This window comes from Marmota flaviventris, chromosome 14 (genome assembly GCF_047511675.1).
Source record: "Marmota flaviventris isolate mMarFla1 chromosome 14, mMarFla1.hap1, whole genome shotgun sequence".
Lineage (NCBI taxonomy): Eukaryota > Metazoa > Chordata > Mammalia > Rodentia > Sciuridae > Marmota > Marmota flaviventris.
In genome coordinates, this window is record NC_092511.1 from 90,844,415 (window position 1) to 90,866,396 (window position 21,982).

Genomic DNA, 21,982 nt, shown 5'->3' on the forward strand with positions numbered 1-21,982 from the left:
ACATATACCCCAAAGCCACAGCCCCAATGCCCACCTCCTCCAGCCATGCCCTACCTGCCTTCAGTTCCACTCAGTTACTCCCTATCAGGGGATTAATTCACTGATTGGGTTAAGGCTCTCACAACCCAATCATTTTTTTTTGTCTGAACTTCCTGACTTGTTTCACACATGAGTTTTTTGGGGACACCTCACACCCAAATCATAACAAGGCATTTCCACCAAAGATAGCTGGGGTGTCTGAGAAGGAAGGGAATCAAGGGCTGGGAACTGACTGTTGCCTGCTCCAGCAGGAACCTGTGGACAAAAGAGCCTGTCCCAAGCCTGCACAAAGGGATGAGGGTGAGCCTGGGTGTGCTCTGATCCTCTGCCTCGGCTGCCTCACTTCAACAATGCCCCTCCCCAGTTCCTAGGTCACAGTGGCACCAGTGCAGATAGCTCGGTGCTTCTAAAGTGCTTTTTTTACTTCACTGTCACAAAAATGGCAGGCAGGGCTGGGAGGACAGAAAATGGAGCCCAGGTTGAAGTGAGGAAATCAAGACACAGGTAGAACCACTGGTAGAACTCGAAGAAGCTGCATTTCCTTCTGACCCAGCACAAGAAAGGGCCTGTACTTCCTCCTCTCCCAGGGCCTCTCCTTGGTTGCCCTCCAACTTCCAGGAAACCTGAGGTCGGCTTTTCTCTTCCTCTGCCGCTCCTCCTCCTTTTGCTGCTCTTCTCCCTGTCTGACTGCAGGTTCAAGTCTTTTCTCCAGGCTTGAGCCTTCATCTCCTTCCCTCCTGGCTGATCCCAGCCCACGTTCCAATCCCCCTTCCATGTGACAACCTGCCCACTCTGTTGGCAGCTCAACCCTTCCTCCAAGTCCCAGCCTCTCGGTTCCAAGCATTTCAGGTGTTTGAGGAGGCTCCTAAACATCTAAGCCCCAACAAAATTCAAGTTGACTCCTCTGGTGTCGCCGTCCACCGAACTTTTCTTCCAGTGTTCTTAGTTTTGACATCCCCAGGGTTCTGCTTGACTCACATTTAACATCTGTACTCCCTACAGTCAATCAGGTATCACATCTGTCCAGATGACCTCAGAAACACTTCTGCCACCCACCCTCCCTCCTGTCCTCCGTGCTGTCCTGGCCGGCTCCCTGGCCTACTCCTGCTAGGTCTTGCTTCTTTGGACCCCCTGCTCCTGCAATAGCTCAGTTAGCCTGCTGGAGCAGATTTCCTAAGCCTTTTTCCTGGAGCTCTGGGTTTAGGAGATTTGCCTCATAGGAAGGCAAGACTTAACAAGGCTCAGCTGCTTGTTAAATACTATGACCCTACTTCATATACATATAAAAATATATGTAAATACATGCGTATATATTTCATAAATATATAATATATATTTTTAAAAGGGGGACATCTTGCTAAAATAAAGTTTGAATCCACTGTTCTAGTATCATCTCATTACTATATCTAGATATATATAGTAATGTATATATAATTTCTGCTAAATATAGATTAAAACCATAGTTCTAGTCTTGACTCACTGTATTCTCTCAGGAAAAAACAAAGGTTCAGTGGTTCCCAACTGGCAGTACAGTGCAATGTGTCCCCATGCCCGCCAGCCTCAGCTCTTTCCTGGAGGCTTCCTTGCTGAGCTCTTCGTCCCCAGCGCCCCAGGCCTGCAGCCTTTGGTTCCCAGCACATCCCAACTTCCTTCCTCACCACTGCCTCCTGCAGTCCTCTCCCTGCCTCTTCATCAAGGTGTTACCCTCCTTCAAGGCCTGGTCTTCAGTCTCCCTCCTGGTTTTATCATGACAACACCTGGGTCTCCACTTACCATGTTGTCTCCTCCCTGTCACTGACACCAGAACCAGATAGCATAGGCTGCAGTCAGCTCAGCATTGTCCCCCCCACACCAGGAATGGCGAGGGCTCGGCAGGCACACCACAAAGGCTGACAGAACCTCACAGCGTCCACACCACCTGCACACACCCTACCACACGGGGGGCGGTGGCGGGGGGGGGGGGAGCCCTCGTCATTTCTCTTGTCAAAGCGGTAAGAGGCATGTGCCAACAGACAGAGGCTAAGTGTCACCTGAGAATGACTGCTATGGAGCAGGAAGCACGGAAAGCATTTCTGCAATTTCATCTGAGATAAAGAATGCATTGGGCACCAGAGGATGGTCCTTACTTCCATTTTTTGATATTACTAGGTAAGGATTTTTGATATGTACACATACATATCTCAGAACTTATCCAACATTTCTTAAAACATTGAAGATATACATATTATAGAATTGTCTACATAAAGGAAAACTGAGGGTCTCTGTTTTGTGTGTGATACTGGAGATGGTGTCCGGGTTTGCTCATGCTTGGCAACGCTCTATCACTGAACTACATCTAAATTCTTAATTAAACCAATTGCATTGAAGCAGATTCAAAAGTAGCCCACTCAAAAAACACATGCAAAATTGCATCAAGGTTAAAATGCAAGTTTCTTCATTTAAGGGATCTTAGGAATCCTTGAGCAAATTCCTCAATGTAACACTCAGTCCTGACCAAGGAGTCCAGCTCCTGGCCAGACACCTGTGTGTGACTGCTGATGTCTGGCTGTAACCAATTACAAAGGTTTTTGGAGCACTGCTGCCACGCCTGACTCTGCTGGTTACCAGGAACACAGCCTGCTCCCCCATCCCACAGGCCACTGCACAGTGGCCCTCCTAGCCCAGATGTCTTCACTCTGATGCCTCTGCACCTGTCCCCTTGGGCCCAGTCCTTCCTCAGCTACCTTTGCCAAGGCCTCCAGGGAGAGGATCTTGAAGATGCTCTCTCACATTTTGCTGATTTTAAATGGAATCCAAAACAGATCTAATAAAGAAACTATGCTTATCAGGATGTAGATCTTAAAATGTCCCCAAGGTCCATGTGTTTAGAGCTTGGTTGCCACCCTATGGCATAACCATAGGTGGCAGTGGAGCCTTCAGAGGTGGCGGCCTAGGCAAAGGAAGTTGGCTCATTGTGGGCGTGCCCTTCAAGGGACTATTGGAACCATGGCCTCTTCCTCTCTTTGCTTCCTAGACACTGTGAGGTGAGCAGGTTTGCTCCACCCCCCCACCCCCACCCCCGCCATTGTGTTCTGCTCTGCCCTTGGCCCAGAGAAACAGGACCAAGTGATCATGGACCCAAACCATGAACCAAATTAAATATTTCCTCTTCTTAAGTTGTTTATCTCACATATTTTGTCACAGAGGCAGAAAGCTGACTAATACAGATATATAGATCTCTTCTCTGTGGAATATCTTCCAATCTTAAGGAGATCCTGCCATTTGATACAAAAAGAGGACATTATGGTAAGTGAAATAAGTCAGGCACAGGAAGACAAATACTGCACCATGGAATTTTGCTATGAAATCTAAAAATGCCAAACTCCTAGAGGCAAAATCTTTAAGAGTGCTTACCAAATTGGGGGGGAGGGGAATGGGAAGATATTGGTCAAAGGATAAAAAATAGCAGTTATGTGAAATAGTCTAGGAATCTAATGTACAATATGATGATTAATAATATTGTATCACACTAGAAATTTGCCATGAGAAGAGATTTTAGGTGATCTTTCTGGAAAAGGAAGGGAGCTATTTGAGATGATGGGTATGTTAATTTGCTTGACTACAGTAGTCATCTCACTATGTATACCAAAGCACGGTATCTTACACCTTACATACATATAATAAAAGATCATTTTTAAAACTTTCCATACAAAACTGATTCAAAAATGAGTTTAGCCTTTTGTTCCCTCTGTCACAGTGGGTGATCAAGGCTCACCTGTGACCTTCACCTGGCTGCGGTGGTCACCAGCCTTCTGCTGGCAGCTCAGCTCTCTCCCACTCGCTAAGCTCCTGGCACAGGCACCTAAGTCAGCTCATTCTTCTGAACGTCACTCTCACCTCTCAATTTCAAAAGAACATTGTAGCAACTGCTGTGTGGGAAAACAACAGAACCAGGCAAAATGAGTTCTAGTCTAGGTCTAGCATTAAATTAGCAATGGTTTGGCTCTGGTAGGCTGCTTAATCTTTGAAACTGAGCCTTCTCATCTGCAAAATGAGGTAACTTGACTAGATTTTGCTGAATGTTCCTTTCAAGTCTAATATGCCAAGATTTTATGAATTATGCTTCTAAAACTATCTTTTGAAAAAGTTTAAGTAGAAGAATGAAGTAAGCATTCTTTTTTTTTTTTTTTTTTTTTTACAACTTATTTATTAATCGTAAACTTTTCAAAGCAGCTTTTAAAAAAAAAATCATCTCACAACTCAAATCTCTGCCAGTGCTGCCCTCACGTTGGCTGGCAGATGCGGACCGAGCCTGTTCCCCCCACACCAGGCCCTCCCGCCCCTTCCCCAGCCTTCAGCGCTTCTTCCAGGTAAACTTCCTGCGGGCTCCCTCTTGGCCTGGCTTCTTCCGCTCTCTGACACGTGGATCTGTAGTAAGTAGTCCAGCTGCAGCAGGAAGAGAGAAGCCTTTGTGAGCTTTGTGAAAATACAGGCTGTCCGGCAGAAAAGTAGGTGAACCACAAGAATCCACGGAACTCTTGTCAGAAAGACCCACAGGAACGCAGCCAGACCCCAATAACTGAGCAGCCCTGGAGAGCCTCAGGATGGCGGTCTGCCTTCGTTCTCCTGGGACATTTTTTCAATTTCTGAGACAAACATCAGTGATGTCGAGACTGCTTTGCGGTATGACTCCTTTTTGGTTTTTAAAACTTGTTCAACTCAGATGAAACTACTCTCTGTGGGCGCTTGCGATTCACCCCAAGGGCCTCCCCCTGCACACCTGTTAGTGATGAGGTGAGAGTCTCAATGGAGGCAAGAGGTAGGGAGGAAGCCCACGGACAACACACCTCAGCAGTGTACGTACGTGAACAAACGTGTACAAACAGGACTTGCCAAACATGAGGAAAAAACTGTGTGTTATGATAATTTCTGTGAAAATTATAGTCCTTGATACTTTGTTTCAGAACGTAAATAACCATTTTTGGAGTTGTACTCTGTGCCATGTAGTTTATTCTAGAAGGATGAAGTCAGTTTAAATTGGAAGCTGCCTCTCCCTTAATCCTCAGGAGCAATTATGTTTCCAGACAATCACTGAGTTACTCTCAGCAGATGGTCCACATGGAAGCACCCCAGCAGTGGCTGGAGCCTTGGTATGTGAGCAAAAACCCGGATTCCCAGAAACCACCAGGAGAACCCCTGGAAGCTGCTTTTGTAAACAAAGAAATAGACGAAGGTTTTTCTTTCATCTTTTTTGCTCCTTCAACACTAGCACTTCTCTTCATTTGATACATGCCATAGGCATTTTTAAAAATATTTATTTTTTAGTTGTAGATGGACACAATATCTTTATTTTATTTTTATGTGGTGCTGAGGATTGAACCCAGTGCCTCACACGTGCTAGGCGAGCGCTCTACCACTGAGCCACAGCCCCAGCTCAGCATAGGTATTTTATCAGGGGTATTTTAATGGCCAGATAGCTAAAGAAAGCTTATTATATAATCTTTTGCACTTACTTGTACTTAAAGGGCACACATGGAATATTTTGCCCAAAATACTGATAAGGTCTAAGTTCTAGTTTAAATTCCTAGTAATAATGCTTTATTACTTTCAGATATGTAGAGGAGTCCAGACTAGTTAAGTCATATCCTATCAAATTACTTCATAGTAGTAGATAATGAGAAGATAATAAATCCATATAATGGCAAGTTGTTTACAAGCAAATGGATTTTCAAAAGACAAAAAATTAAGTAGCCAAAGCCACAGGCCGTGCCTATCCTGGATCCCAGAGGCGGTTGCTGGAAGGTAGAGAGCAGGCAGATCACCTTCCCTGGCAGAGACGGGCTGTGAACCAAGGTGCTAAGCAACTCGCACGGGGCTGTGCAGCAGGTCACAGGACACACAGCACTGGATCCTCTCAATGCAAAGACAACCTTTGGCTCAAACCTTAGGTTTATTATGAATGCCAGGTAGTACCCCAATGAAAGAATCAAGTGTACATTCTTTTCCCCACAGTGCGAAGATTCTTGCTCAAGTGACAGGGCCATACCGAGTAAAAAATATTCACATTAACATCATAATGGAAAAAATTAAAATCTCCATTAATCTTGGACAGAAATGCCTAAAGTGCTTTATCATTAACCAAGCAAATTACAAATTTCTATGGTAAGAGAAAAACAAGCAATCTGTCTTAAAGCCAAAGTCAACCTTCCCAACCTCTGGACTGGATATTTTAGCAGACATCACAGGGAGTGTGCCCCCCTTTTCTTGTTCTAATTCAAGTTCTCTTTGTAGAAATCAAACCTGAAAAATACTGTACAATTCTGGAGCATGAAAGGAGCAGCTGACAAGCTGTAAGACTGCATGGTGAACCAAGTATTCTCTCCCAGATTTCAGGTCACCAGGACAAGACTCAGGAAATACCTGTAGGTAGAGGGGACAGCACAGTGTCCCACCCAAATGCATACCTTGTCTCATCCACTCGACCTCATCCTCGGTGACGAAGCTGCACAGGGCTTTTGCCATTGCCAAGCGTATTGCTCCTGCCTGTGCTGACCTCCCGCCCCCTGAGACTGTGCAGGTCACGTCGTGTTTTCCAAGGCGGTCAAGGAAGTGAAAAGGGAACATCAACTGTTCTCTAAAGCACATCACAAATAAATCCAGTTAATTCCACTATAAAGATACAGGACTACATACACTGTTGGCATTCTGAATGTTTCTAAAAACTGTTGCATGCCAATGTCACCTTTCAAACTTCTTGTCAATCAATTCATCACACCAAGATTGTAAGGGTTTTTTTTCTCTCTCTCTCTCTCTCTTTTTTTTTGTATATAGCAATGCACTTACAGAGTATGGCAATACACTCTCTTACTGGTTATTGGTTTCCTTTGTCTCATGAGAACTTCGTGAGGCGTGAAAATAACCTCGTAAAGTCTTGAAGTTGGGAGACTGCATTAATCAACTGAATCTACCCTCTCTAGATTCAATGATCAAATATAAAATTAATAGGCCTAACCAAGTAATCATCAAATGCCATTTGGATTTTCTAAGTCAAGTATACTATAATGTATTTGCATAATGTATACTGCTTAACTTGACATGGTTACTTTTTAAAGTCAACAAAACAACATTTAAAACTCTTCCTCCACAAAAAGAACACACAGTCCAATGGCAGTTCACTAAGCTGCACAGCCGCAGTCTGGCCTGCTCCCTGGGAACCGTGATGCCCACGTGGTCCTAAGCCAACACCACAGAGAGGATGGCAAGGAAAAGGCCTGGAGCTTCTTTGCTCAACTGAATGAGCATTTACTGAAAACCACTTATGTGCCAGGTCTGATGTCACTACCATCTTTGCCAAGGACTTTGATTTTGCTATTTTGCCTTAATATATCTGCTGAATTTTTATTTTTTTTCATGGTGCTAGGGATCGAACCCAGGGTCCTGTGTAAGTATGTCAGGCAAGCACTCCACCACAGAGCTAGTTCCACTGTCATCCCAGAATTTTTATTTAGGAAAGTCCATTTACAATGCATTTGCTTTTTCTGCCCGACACAGCGCTTTAGACCCCAAATCAAACTTATTCAACAGTTAAGCTGAGAGATGCACGTGGTAAGATATTCAAATGCCATCTTTTACATTTTAAGAGCAGAATAACCCCAGGCAGATGGGCTACCAACAACCCTCCAAGGCCATAGCAAACTGGATTTGTAATAGTACTATACAGGATGACATAACCCCTCAGACAACAAAACACACAAATCTATATTGCCTTTTTAAAAAAAGGCTTCAAAGCAACCAAATCCAAACAATCCATATTATGGAAATAGTAGTATTAAAGTAGTATCCATATGATCATACCTAAACAAAATTTAGAAACTGATAATTCAACTCTACCACTGCATTTTCCCAGGAGGAAACAGAAGCCAAGACGAAATCTATGGGATTGTCATGTGCATACACTGGGGGAGGTGGCTGCACCCCGCAACAGGTAAATGGGGTTTGCAGAGGAAGTAAAGATCCTGGACAGCCATGCGTCTGAGAGCTTAGACACCTGTCCTTACTTTCTAACATTTTAAGATTACCTAACAAACACTTATAAAGAGATTAAAATTCAGAAAACACAGATTTCAGAGATATATAAGTAATGAAGCCAGAGTGGTCAAGGTAAGAAAGAACCATAAAGAATCTGGGCAGCTGGAAGGTGGTGGGATTCTGTGGTACAATGACAAATTTGTGTACAGGTGAAAAAATGCCCTATAGGGTTAACAACTGAAAATGATGGTTATACTGCTATCAATTTTAACTATCTTAGACTGCAAACTAGCACACGTAAATACAGTTACATGGCATGAAGTTATTTCACAATGCATTGTCTCTCACGAATCACAGATGAAATCCTGAGAATCACATTTACTTTATTCTTTGTCAGTCAGCATAATTTTTAAAATAATAAATAAAATAAATGATTTTCTTGTTTACATACCATCTGAATTCTACTCTTCTGGCACCAAATAAATAGTCTTTTATTTTTCAGTAATTGATTAAAATGCTAATTTGTCTCCTCTCTTACATGGTTGGCACCGTGTGAGGAAACTGTTTCATCTGTAGCGATGACTAGGTAAAGTGCCTCTTACCTGGCTGCCTAACAGAGCACAGGCCTTTGCTGAAAGTATCCCACACTACCAGGCACACAGTCACACACGCTTGTTGTAAAGGCTAAGGTCACAGAGATAATAACCAGGAATAGAATCAAGATTCCTGGCTCTTGAATCTGTGGTCTTCCTACTGGTCAGAGGTCACTTTGTTGCTCACTAAGTAAGTACCTGTGCCACTCACTCCTAAAACAGGATGGCCAGTCCATGACGGGTGGGGCCACCACCAAATCCCTACAACTACTTAAGTTGGTGAGAAGGCTTGGGGGCTTGATCCCACCAAGACTAGCCTGAGGCTCCCAACCCAAGTTCTTGATGACAGGAATCACACTGAAAACAGCAGTTATCTTCATAATGCCCAGAACAAGACTAGGCACAGAGACAATCCTTATTTGATATTTGCTGATTCAAACTGAAGAATAAGATCTGAGGAGGTGATATAATTGTGAGACCAAGCCATAGTGGGACATGCTACTAAATCATCATGAGTTATATCTGAATTCAAGTAATAGTCAAATGCCATTCCTCCTCGTGGCTCCCAGGGCTGAAATTCCCATACCCAGCAGTAAGGGTCTCTGGGTTTTCCTACAGGAAATGAGAACTTCCTCCACCCTTTTCCCTGTGAGGACGACTGCAGAGTTAGTTTAATTGATATTAAACAGAGTTCAGAGTGGGCCATTTTTTGATGCAGACACACAAACATAACAAACATACATTCCCGAGGTAATTATTCTGTCCAGAAGCTTACACCATGTTAGAACAGTCCCCTTTTCCTTACGTGAGCACTGGGATCAGAGAAGCTTCAGTCTTTTGACCTTAATGTACTGCCACAGTACATTCAGGATATAGGAAAAGGATTAGGAAGGAGGAACTAATCATGGAATTTCTGTTACTCATGGATAATGACAGTAACTACTGAAAAAATAATAACCGTCTCAAGAAGAGGCCTTTATATAGGGACTCTCAGAGAGCTCTAAGAGGAGTACATTTAGGGATTAGAAAAACTGTAATATCTACTTATGATGAATGAAATACAAAGTTTAAAAAATATGACTGCCATATTTAGCACTGAAAACTAAGCAAAGCTGATGAGCTCTTATTTTAACTTATAAACATTTTGTATCTCACAGAAACGGGCTTCTTTGCTTGCTCAATATATGTACAATCAACTTCTTTTAAAAGGGAAAAAAATCCAAAAAAATAAAGCTGACTTTTTCTAGTATTTGTGGTCAGGAAAAACAAACATAAACCACAAGTGATGTGCTGGTACTTTTCCCTACCCGTGGCCTAAGGCAGGTACAGGAGCCAAGGTCAGTTTCTGTGGTTGCTGTGTTGCTTTGTGTGCAGCCACCCCCAAACCAGAAAATGGGAATCTGCTTTGCTTATGTTTTGGCTTGACCTGCATTTCCGAATGTAAGATCTATTTAAGATTTAAGACTACTTAAATTCCAGCATGATCTAACAGAGGGGCAAGAGTCAATTAAGGAGGATTTACAGAGACGCTTTTTCAAAAATCTGCTTACAGAAAAATAAAGTGTCCATTTGGCTAGTTTGATATGTTAGTAAAGAGACACAATCAAACAGAATTAGAAAACAACAAGGCTTCTTAATCGATAATGACATATTCTAGAGCATATTTTCTTTACACAACAAGCTAAATAAAAATCAAACCTGTCCTGTGTGATTGGAAAGTACAGCAGGTAATCGGCTCCATTCACTGTTATTCTTCCACTTCCATGTTCATAAACAAGTGCTTCTGCTTTTGCAGTCTTTCTTTTACCTTTAAAAATTTAAAGTTCCTATTAGTATACATCTTAAAAACCTGGGCCTTGAAATAAGACAAAACTACATTAAAATTAGTTTTCCTGGAAGAGCAATCTATAACACTGTTTTTAGGAACGTTCTACAAGTAAAACAAAAGGAAGACAGGTAAGTGGTTTCTGTGGGGTAATTGTGATCTTCACTTTTTTTTTAGAACACTGCAATTATTTTAGTTTCAACAGTCAACATAGTCAATTCAGTTATCTTATTTAAAAAAGCAATTTATATAATGTTCACTTATAATTAATAGGAATATACCTCATAATACAAATTTTTTAAAATATGTGAATACCGTAATAACATGTAAATGGTAGAAAAGAAAGGAATCCTCAGGAAAGGTCACATTTCATTCAGTACAATAGTTGAAAATGACAAAGGGATAATGTTAAATTTTTGAGAGCTGCAAAATATAATCTAGTAGGTCAATTCTTACAAGACAGATCGTGTCAAATGTCTGTACATATACAACAAAACTGTGAGTAGAGGGTCAAGTTTTCATGTTACATAGTTTTTTCATCTGACATGTATTTCACTGAGCATTTTTTAGTTTTTGAGAAGAAACCTTTATTATAAACATTTTATTGATTCTTCCAGTTGAAAATATGAACATAATAGTTGACACGACTGGGTAGGTATGTATTCACTCTTTTTCTTGGGACACTGTAAGATTTTGAAAACTTCAACAGAATCTTGAAATTAGGAAATCCAACGTAGCAGTAGCAAAAGCAAATCAAATGGATACCACAGAGCAATAGCAAATGAAAATAATTAGAGCTTCTCAGTCTTCGCCAAATTCATTTTCTCTTCATGGAATGTCATTACCTTCACTTGTGCTGAAGGCCCTTCCTTGCTCGTCATACTGCACAGGTTCAATCAGCTGTTTTTTTGATTGAATAGCTACACTTCTGCGAAACTTCTGCACAAATTCTTCTTCAGCAGGATCACACTGCAATGTCAATAACTTTTCAAGCAGCCGAATGAACTGCATATACTGCAGACAATAAAAATTCATTAGAAGATGCAAGTGTAATTGCATTTGCTAGATTTTTTCTATTTTTATATACTTGATCTTTCCAATGTTGCTTTTCTTGATGAATTTTGACAGGATGACACTTCGGCATCTTCATGCTGCTTTTAAAACAGCATGCAGATGCATCACTTCTCCTGTGTATCTTTAGTGCTAAGTTTTTTTCTTTTGAGAAACAAAGAGATTTATCATTCAAAGAAAAATCAGTTTCTCTGGATTATAATTATGAAATTTAGATTTAAATTAATTTTCAAAAAAATATTTAGAAGATCTTCAAGTGTAATTTCCACTCTTTTATTAGAACTGTATCAAAAGAAACATTAGAAATAATTTTCAGTAAGTTATGTATAGTAAAATGGAAAGAGTCTGATTTTGAGAAAATGCACCTCTTAAATTATATTTCATAATACATTTGGCAAATATATTTTTGGCTGTTCAAGCTGTGTTACTTTAATGTTTATGATTTCCTTTAAAACTGAACAATCAAGCTATTTAAAAATTCAAGAGATACTTGACTTAAAGGGCAACCTCTTGAAATAAATTATCCTTGCTACTCTGTGCATTTTTTTTTAATAGTTCTTGAACATGTGATTAGAAAGTAAACAACTTGGTATTAACCCCTTAAAATTAGAAGCCAGAATAATCATTCTAAAGTGTTTATGGAGAAGGAAACAACTAATACTTGAGATCCTTAGTTAATATGGATTGTGAATCCAGTTTTTGATAACTTTTTTTTTTTTTTTTTGCTAACCCTAAAAAATCGTACTCAATTTTGTCACCATTTGCCTTTATAGTGAAAATCTGTCAATAATAATTTAAAGTATTGAGGAATTTGGTAAAATTAATGTTAAAGAAACTTCTTCAAATACAGCTTTTTTATGATTTAATAACAGAAAAGGCAAATTTCCAAGGAAGGGTGAAAATACTTAAGCCACCTGTGGTCCTGGGTCTGACAGAGATCCATCCTCCCCTCCACTCACTGGCCTGTGTCCTTTGTTCTAAGAATTCCATCTCACACACTCCTGATGACCATTCTTTAAACTGCAAAGGGTCACTTACAGGTATAAAAGCCTTACTTGTAAACTAAGCTTAAAGTTTAAGAAGTCACTGATTGGTTTGATGCCAATCACAAACTTCAGGATTTCTTCTACATATTCAGTATCCCAAAAGTATAAAAGATTATCATATACTTTTGTTTTATTTTCATAATTGCATGAATGTATTAATCCTTGGAATAGTTCCAAAATGGGAAAAAAATACCTGAATTTTAAAAAAAATCAAAGCAGTTAGAAAACAAAAGAAATAATGGAATGATGCATTTGATGAAGAAGCAAAGAGATTTTTCAATTTGATTCAAGTGTAGCAATATTTGGCAGTTAGGATGTTAGAAATCAACTCCAGATCTACCACTAACCAAATGTCTGACACCTTGTTTAAGGAAGTTGCAACTTTTCCAAATCATTAATGTCTACAATATGCTAAAAAAGAAAAAGAGCAACCGAAGAACGTGACTTAGAATCTACATGGTGGCAGGCACTAACAATGCCAGCCACTGCCATGGAAGAACATAATCTTTCTTGGGAGGATTTGTGAGATTTATCTCCGCTTGAATCTAACAGAGAGTCAAACAATTTAGAACATCAAAATGTTTAAAACATCAAGCTACTTCTGATCATGTCAGGCTATGTTAGAACATTAACAAAATAAGACTGCAATTAAGGTCTGAGGAAGGATGAAAGTGTCCCAAACTTCATAGGGCATAAGTTTCACCTGGGGAGTGTGTCAATGAGATCGATTTTTGGGTGACCCCCTCGAGATCTGCCCCAGGTTGAGGGTGAGGCTTAGGGACACTGCAGTTGTAAAGAACACTCCAAGGGACTATGACACATGTGGTTTAGAGATCCCAAGGTGAAAACCACTGACCTTTCAGACGCTGCACATGTGATGAGCCAGGAATCTGCAAATTCCGTGTGCGACATTCCTTTTCTACTTAACCTGCAATGGCTCTGTTCACTCATCATTAGCTTGTAAAATTAGCTACCGGTCTCACTGAAGGAGACAAAAATGACATCTGCTACACTCCTCTATAACAACTGGCAGAGGACATGAGGGTACTTATAAGAGGAGGAGCTGGAGACTGGACATGGCACTTTCCTTACCACAGATAAGGCTCTCCTCCCGTGGCAGAAATTGACAAGAAATACATTTCAAAGAGAAAAATTGTCCAAGGCACACCTGCTTCTAAGGACTATTACTATTAGGATCCTTAATACAGCAATTGTCTGCATTCTTATGACACAGGTCTCCTTAAATTGAAAAGATTAATTACTCACATCTTGATCTGACAGTTTTTCCACTAACATTTCTTCTAGTTCCTCCTTAATCAGCCATCTGCTGCCAATCAGATCTCTGTTAAAATATCACATATATTCTCTTTTTAATTAACCATGCAATTAGTGTTATATCACAAAAGATCTCACCTATAAGAGCAATTCATGATCTGAAAACAAATTTTCATATTACACAGTAGTATGTTCATCCAAGGAAACCACTTTTCAGAAATACTATTCTGTTTCCTCAATCTAGTTTAGAAAAGGTTCTAACACCACCAAATGTTTTGTTTGAAGAGTTAAATAAATATGCCATCATGAAACTTACCTGAAAGCCATCAGAATTCTGAAAAGATTAAAACTGTGCCTATATAATTTATTCTGAAGATGTTACAGACACAAAGTTAACCCATCTATGAACAAAAGTAGTAATAAAGTCCAAATAAAGGACTAGGAACACACAACTTAAGGTGTGTTCAGAAATCTATCTTTCACACAAGAAGAAACATGAATAGCTAGGCCAAAATTTAACATTGGTTGTACAGGCTGATGGATCTGATCTATTACTGCTTGCCAAATGGAAGTACAAGCCTTGAAATGCCTCACAAAAGAAAAAATCAGAAAGCACACAAATGCTGAATAAATGTGCAGCCATACACATAAAATTTCTAAGGACATCAAATCCAAACACAGTAATTTAATACGTAAATCTTGAAGTAGCAGAAAAATAACCTCAATATTTGCTTCTTCCTAAATATAAATAACCTATTACATGGAATCCTAAATTTTAGGCTTTAGATACATCAATACGTAGCATGTAGAGTTCAAAATCTACATATGCTCTAATGCAAGACAAGAACTTACTTCGTTTCCTTTTTTTCTGGAAGCAGATCTTTGGCTCGCAACTGATTTTGACGTTTTTCTATCTGGAGTAGCTTTCCGTATACTTCCTATAGCAAATAAAATATACAAGTTAAAATAAGAGAGATGGTACATTATTACTTATGATATAGTTTATATTTTTTCTCTGTGAGTACTCCTTATTTTAATGTGACCTCTTGTCTAGCTGCAGAGTAAATAAAATGAAAATGCTTTTGAATAAAACTGTTTCTCATCCAAACTAAAAGATGATAGAGTAGTGTGAATGAGAATTTAGTACATATCACAGCACACTTTAAGTGGATTTAAAAATAACTTTAAAGAATTTACAACTCCATTCAGTGAGGATGGCTGAAACAACAAGAACCCTGTGAGTCATTTTTCTTAAAGAGTTTCACAAACAGGATAAAAATTTTCCTTAAGAAAAACCATCGTTTACATATTAATACGTACTTTATTTATTTATTTGTACTATGTACTTCAACTTAGAGAATAACCAGTAATTTAGAGCATTTATAGCTGAACTACTTATATAACATTTAATTTTATATAGTATTTAACACACCCCATGTAGTTTATACCTTAAAAGTAAATTTCTATTATATTTATTTTCCATTTTTGATTTTCTTCTATTAATTTACTTTTTAAACAAAGACTGTGAATATGTGTCACTTATTAAACTGCAATGGAAGATTTTAAAACTGGATAGCTACATATAACAAAATGAAATTAATCCCTACTTCTCACCCAGCATAAAAGTCAAATTAGGAATTAGACCAGAAACCTTGCAACGGCTAGAAGAGATCATAGGGTCAATACTCCATCATATTGGTGTTGGCACTGATTTCCTTAACAAGACCCTCAAAACACAAGAACTAAAACCAAGAATAAATAAATGGGATGACATCATATTAAAATCTTCTGCATATCAAAGGAAATGATTAAGAGCATAAAGACAGAGCCTACAGAATTGGAGAAAAACTTTGCCAGTCACTCCTCCAACAATAGTAAATTAATGTCCAGAATACATAAGGAACTCAAAAAAAACCAACACCCCAAAAAAGCAAATAACCCAGTCAGTAAGTGGGCAATAAGTGGGCAAAAGAACTAAACAGAAACTTCTCAAAAGAAGAAACACAAATGGCCATCAAACATATTTCTAGTAATCAGGGAAATGTAAATCAAAACTATACTAAAATTTCATCTTACTGCAGTCAGAATGGCAATAATCAAGAAAATAGTAATAACTTCTGGCAAGGATGGGGGAAAAAGGTACACCTTTACATTGTTGGTGGGATTGTAGAATAGTACAACCTCTCTGGAAAGCATCCCTCTCAAAACACTAGGGATGGAACCGCCATATGACCCAGCTATCCCACTCCTTGTTACTTTCTCCAAAGAACTAATATCCGCATACTATAGCAATTCAGCCACCTCAATGCTTACAGCAACACAATTCACAACAGCCAAATTATGGAATCAACCTAAGTACCCATCAATAGATGAATGAATTAAGAAATTTGGGCATACATACACAATGAAGTTCTACTCAGCCATAAAAATGAAATTATGGAATTTGCTGGTAAATGGATGGAAATGGATAATATCATGCTAAGTGAAATAAGCCAGAATCAGGAACTCAAAGGTCAAAAATCTCATACGTGAAAGCTAGAGTAAAGGAAAGGAGGAGGGAAAGACAGGAGACCATAGAGATACAGGGACAGCATTGTAGAAGACCAAGAGGCAGAGTGGAGAGATGGGAAGGGGGAGGCAATGAAGAATGAACTCTTCAAAAAATCACGTTATATGCATTATATAGAAATACCACAGGGAATTTCATGTTTATGTTCAAATTAAGAAAAAAACAATCAAATATAAGTAAATATATTAGTAAAAGGAAGCCCAGCAGAGTAGAGGGAAGAGAACAGAGGAGAGGCGGGATGGAAAAGAGGGATCAGGAACTGAAATCAAATTCTATGGATGTATGATTTTTGCCTAGAGGAACGCAAATACTATGTATAACTATAAAGCTCTAATTATAAAAAATGAAATGCATATACTCCTGGTTTTCTAATGTAAACAATCATGTTCTGGAAATAATGACAATTTAAAGGCATCTTTCTCATCATCAAAAAAATCTGCAATGGGAGAAAAAGTTACAATTTATAAAAAAGCAATAATACTGCAATAGGGTTATCCCAGGCAATGAGTTTACAACAAGCAGAATAACACAATGGTTTCTTAACGTTTTTGACTGAGCAAACAATTTTTTGAGGACTCATACTGAATTATGTTCACATTTATTCACTTATAATCTGTATATAACCTACCACATTAGTATCTCGTGAATAGGCAGACATTTTAAAAGGATGAGCTAGGGGTTGGGGACATCAGTGGTACAGTGCTTCCCTAGCCATGTGCAAGGCCTTGGGATTTATCATGAGCATTGGGGGCGGGGGCAGAGGTAGGTGGGGAGGATGAGCTGGAGATGATAAAAATGATTCTTTTTATTTTTAATATACTAATCATGTTAACTTCCAATATCATTACCTAGAGTCAGGAGACACAACCTGTTACTGACAGAGGTATCCATCTGTATCTCAAATAGTCTAAATAATTTCAAGTGCTAAGAAGCAATTTTTGTGGGTTTTGGGTAGACTGCAATACGACCTCATAATGTTGCTGAGGGTTTGTTTTAAAAAGTCTCTTTGCCACTGTCATATTAACTAATGCTTGCAATTTGGCACTATCTCCATTTTGCAGTCTTTTTTTCTTTTTGAGAATCCGGTTTTCTCATTGGCAAAAAGAACGCTAAAAAGAAAAAAAAAAAAAAGGATGTAATTATTAAGAGTCAGTTTCTTCAAGTAAATACAGGCGAGAAAAGTTGAGATTATACCCAATGGGCAGGACTTCTCAATGAATAAGAATGTAAAACTTTTGACTGGAGAGATTCAGTTTTTTTTTTTCCCTCCAGTAAGAATAGTAGAATTGATGGTTCAGAAGAGAAAAGGAAAAGCAGAGAAAAAAGAAAAAAGTTGCACTTAGAAGCTACAAAATAGGGTGAGCTAGACAGTGGGCACACATGACTCAAACTGAAGGGAATCCACTGCTCCAGCTCAGTATTTCCACAGGCTCAATACCCACACCAGAGGCAGCAGCATCCACACCCAAACCAGGTTGGAAATGTAAATTCTCAGGCCTTACCAGACCTAGGGTGGGTTCCAGTGAGCATCTAAGGGGTACAAGCTGAGATGTGTGAACAATGGAGTCAGGTTAACACAACAGCAGAGTGACAAATAGAGTTAACTTGATCCTAGTGCCCAAAGAAAGTAAGTGTGACTGCCCTAGTGCTACTTCTCACGCACAAATCCATCAGCTGTAGCAGCAAAGGATACACGTAAAAAAGAAATCATTCTTAAGTCAACAGTCCACATCTAGAAGAGGACCTGTCATTCAACTTGGAACAAAATTCTATAATTCGCACCCCCCCCCCCCCGACTTCTATACCTGGGTGCTCCTGTAAAGGGACAGCAGCACACCTCGAAGCTGCCTGGTCCACAGTCCTGAGATGCAGAGACTCCACAGGTCAGAGCTGGTATGCTTTCAAATCTAGCTATGGATATATGAACTTATGAGAACATCAACTACAGTAATAAGATAACCTCCTTTGCTTGAAAGGGTTTCCTTAATTTTCTGGAGTAATCATGACAACTATAATAACAACTGAACTTCCTCATAGGTTTCAAGTCAAAGTGTAGGCTTCACTTATGACTTTTAAGCAATCTTCATTCGTTTATATTTTTCTGGAAACATTCTTTCACGATGTCATTTCTTTCTAGTGTTATATTTGTATTCATGATAATTTACAAATGGTGTAAGTAAAATAATCAGAAAAAATGTGGAAGAGAAAACAATCCATGAAAAGAACATATCAAATTTCAAACACAGTAAGTCCCATTCATGTAAGACAACAGCTTACAACTTGACAGTTATAATCCCTCCACCCAAAATACACAGTGCTCATTAACCCTCTCCATTCACTTCTTTTCTGTGGGGACTGGGGACTAGGGATTTAACCCAGGATTTTACCCATGCCAACCACACTTTCTGCCATTGAGCTACACTACAAGCTATGTACACTCTTTTACATAAGAAATATATACACATATCACTGTAGGTCAGGCATTCAGCATAGGGCCTTACCCATAGCAACGGTCAAGAATGCTTGCAGCAGGGGTGAGGTATGGCTTTTAAGAATCTAATAATCTGAACAATTTTACTGGTGTGCCACTTCTATTTATTCTTTCTCTTCTGCATAATAAAACCACTTTTGAGATTCTACCTTTGTTAGTTAGAAACAACAGTTCTCTGGAAAGTAGATTCTCTAACTTCAACTCCCTGAAGAGATGCATTCTCATTTACATCAAAAAATCCTTGAGGGTATAAAATATGCCAGGAACTGTCAACATCACAGATTATCACTGGTAGCTTCTGGTATATTGTTAAGTTTCCACTTAATTTTTAAGGGACACTAGAGAATTAGAATGACCCCACCTACACTAAGTTTATATACTGCATTTAATAGTGTAATTTCCAAATATGACAGGACTAACCCAGATGTGAAATGCTGAATCATTAATCATAGCTATGATTAATATTTCATAAAATCAAAGCAAGCCTATCCACCCCTCGTGTCATCAGATTTCCATAATGTATGAGTCAAATTTAGAAGGTGCCTAATTTGAAAATACCAGATGCTCAGGTTGCAGAAAAGAAATGCTTAAAACTAAACCCTTCCGAGAGCATGAGCAATATAATTTTTAGTGTCCTAAAATCTGTTTTGGTCATATTAATCATGTATAAATTCCAATTTTAGGAAGGGTAAACAAGTAACAGTTCATGGTTGGGGGGCACAGGAAGTCAACTGTATGCTGGTACACAAAATAAATAGTATCAAGCTAATAGCAACTGCCATTTTTGATACTAGTTCAAGTAACTTAAAGTTCATGCTTATTACAATTACAGAAAATCAATTACTTAAGTAACTATTGCTCTCTCATTGTTTTTGTTGGCCATGGCATATCCAAACTCCATCGAAATAAATATAAATGTAGTTCAGAGAGGTGTCTGCTATGTACCTCAAGTTCCCAAGTGACATACTTATACTACAGATCCCAGCTATTCCTTGGTGAATACAACATGGTGCATGTTTACACATCATGCAACTCAACAAATAAAGGAAACATCTCAGAAACAGGTCACATGAAAAAAGACCCTGGGGATATGCACTGCCAGGAGTGATAACATCCATGTGCTTGGAAAGGAACTCAGATACTATATTTTTACTTTTTAAATTAAAATCATGCTTTATAATAATAATTGTACCATTACAAAAGAAATAATCTGATTAAAATCAACATAAAGGCAATAATAATAAGTTGACTCCATGTTTTAAAAAATTAATTTTCCTAACTGTTACACTTGGAGCACACAAGATATACAATGGCAATTATTCATATGTGAGGAAAATGTACATTAAAGATACCTCTAGAACAGCAATTTCTACTGCTGAATTAATTACTGAATTAACTCCTGCTGTCAAGAAGTCTTAAAACAGCATGCAGACATACTTTAGTACCAGTCTGCAGCTTTTTAAAAATAAGCACTTAACATAGTTGTAAAATAGTTATTTTACAATAGCTCACTGTGAGAAGGTTCAGTTTTTTAATTTCAGTTTTAAAGATAACAGCATTATATCCAAAAGTTTAAAATATTCATCACAAGGTCACAAAGAGGATCTAGAAGCATCTAAACCCAGAAAGGATGGTCCATCTTCAGGTATTTGACCTACTGGAACCACCATACAGAAGAGTGCGTAGTTCTTGGGGCTGCTGTTTTTGGCCTCTAAGCACTCAGGTCACTTAAATCATTTAACATGAACTGGAGAATCTCTGAGTGAGGCAGGAAGTTTTTTGCACAAGGCAAATGAGCCCTGTTTATGCACAAATTACACGGATTAGAATTACTTGGTTTTCTTTCAGATTTTAAACTTTTGTTTTCCAATTCAACACAATAGTTCAAGTACAGAATAAACTATTTAGTCCATCATTTTACACATTTGCTTGCTACATCAGTGACCACGTAATTTCCTTTGATTTAAAGAAATACTTTGAAAATATTCCAGTGTTTACTATAAGATTAGCCCTAAAATCTAAAAGAAGTTTCTCGTATGATACAAAATCCCCAGCGCAGGTTTTGGAGTTGTATACCTCCTTTATTAAAGACCAGGGAGAGGTAAGCTTACACAACTTCTGAGATGCTTATTGTACTGGGGCTGAACCAGGCCTGAAACTGAGAAAATGTGTCTCAGTACTGCCTACACTGAAGACTTATTGAGAGTTTCCAACATTTTGCATAGCCTTACCCCTGCACAGTTTCATGGGATAGTAAAAAGTGTCTTGGGCATAAAGGGCTCCCTGGTCTACTCTGAGCAGCAGAGTTCTTTACTCATGGCCTTGACAGAGCATGCACCTCCTAGCTGTCCCCTTACTAGAGCTCTCCACTACACAACTGCAACATTCCCAAGCTGATTCCACAACAGACTCCTTCTTGAAGAGTATTTCGTAGCCAGTGTTCTGAGGAAAGCCATAATCACATACATGCCTTAATACATTATATTTTACAAAAGGGTTCCCACTTCCTAGTCAAATAATCACCTCCCACAGGTTTCAAATGGGTTTTGCTATGTTTGGGCAGGTTTCCCCCAAACGCCCTTGTGTAAAGGCTTAGTCCCCAGGTAGTGCTACTGGAAGGTGGTAGAATCTTTAGGTGGGGCTTAGTGGGAGGTCTTCCAGTTATTGGGGGTTTGGCCTGGAAGGCGATTGTGGGACCCCAGTCTCTTCCTTTCACTCTTTCATCTGCTATTTGTTCCCCTTGCCAAAGGCCCCAAAACATGGGCCGACCAAATACAAACTGAAACCTCCAAAACTGTGAGTCAAAATAAACCTTGATTCTTTTAAAGTTGATTATCTCAGGTATTTTGTTACAGCGATGGAACACTGACTAAAACAATTTTCAAATCACCATTAGTGAGAATTTTAACTTTTTTTCAAAAACATATATTGGTAAAATATGTATGTAAACTTGAATTAAATTTTTTCTTAACATTAACAGACCTACAAAAAATAAATGGTGACTACGGAGGTTGTAAATGCCTTGACCGGGAATATAGTCTATTCTACTCTCCACTGTCAGTTTGG

At 38.9% G+C, this 21,982-nt stretch overlaps 1 protein-coding gene across 1 annotated transcript in view; it reads right to left on the bottom strand.

The window, feature by feature from the left end:
• Positions 1–4,221: 4,221 nt before the first annotated feature.
• Mrps9 (mitochondrial ribosomal protein S9) overlaps positions 4,222–21,982 on the bottom strand; it is a 63,965-nt gene continuing 46,204 nt past the window's right edge. Inside the window, exons 6-11 of the mRNA XM_027951837.3 lie at positions 14,709–14,794; positions 13,848–13,923; positions 11,310–11,478; positions 10,338–10,446; positions 6,483–6,652; positions 4,222–4,464 (exon numbers count right to left, since the gene is read on the bottom strand). Coding sequence (XP_027807638.2) covers positions 4,373–4,464; positions 6,483–6,652; positions 10,338–10,446; positions 11,310–11,478; positions 13,848–13,923; positions 14,709–14,794 — 702 coding nt within the window. The 3' untranslated portion in view covers positions 4,222–4,372. The remainder of the gene's footprint in view (positions 4,465–6,482; positions 6,653–10,337; positions 10,447–11,309; positions 11,479–13,847; positions 13,924–14,708; positions 14,795–21,982) is intronic.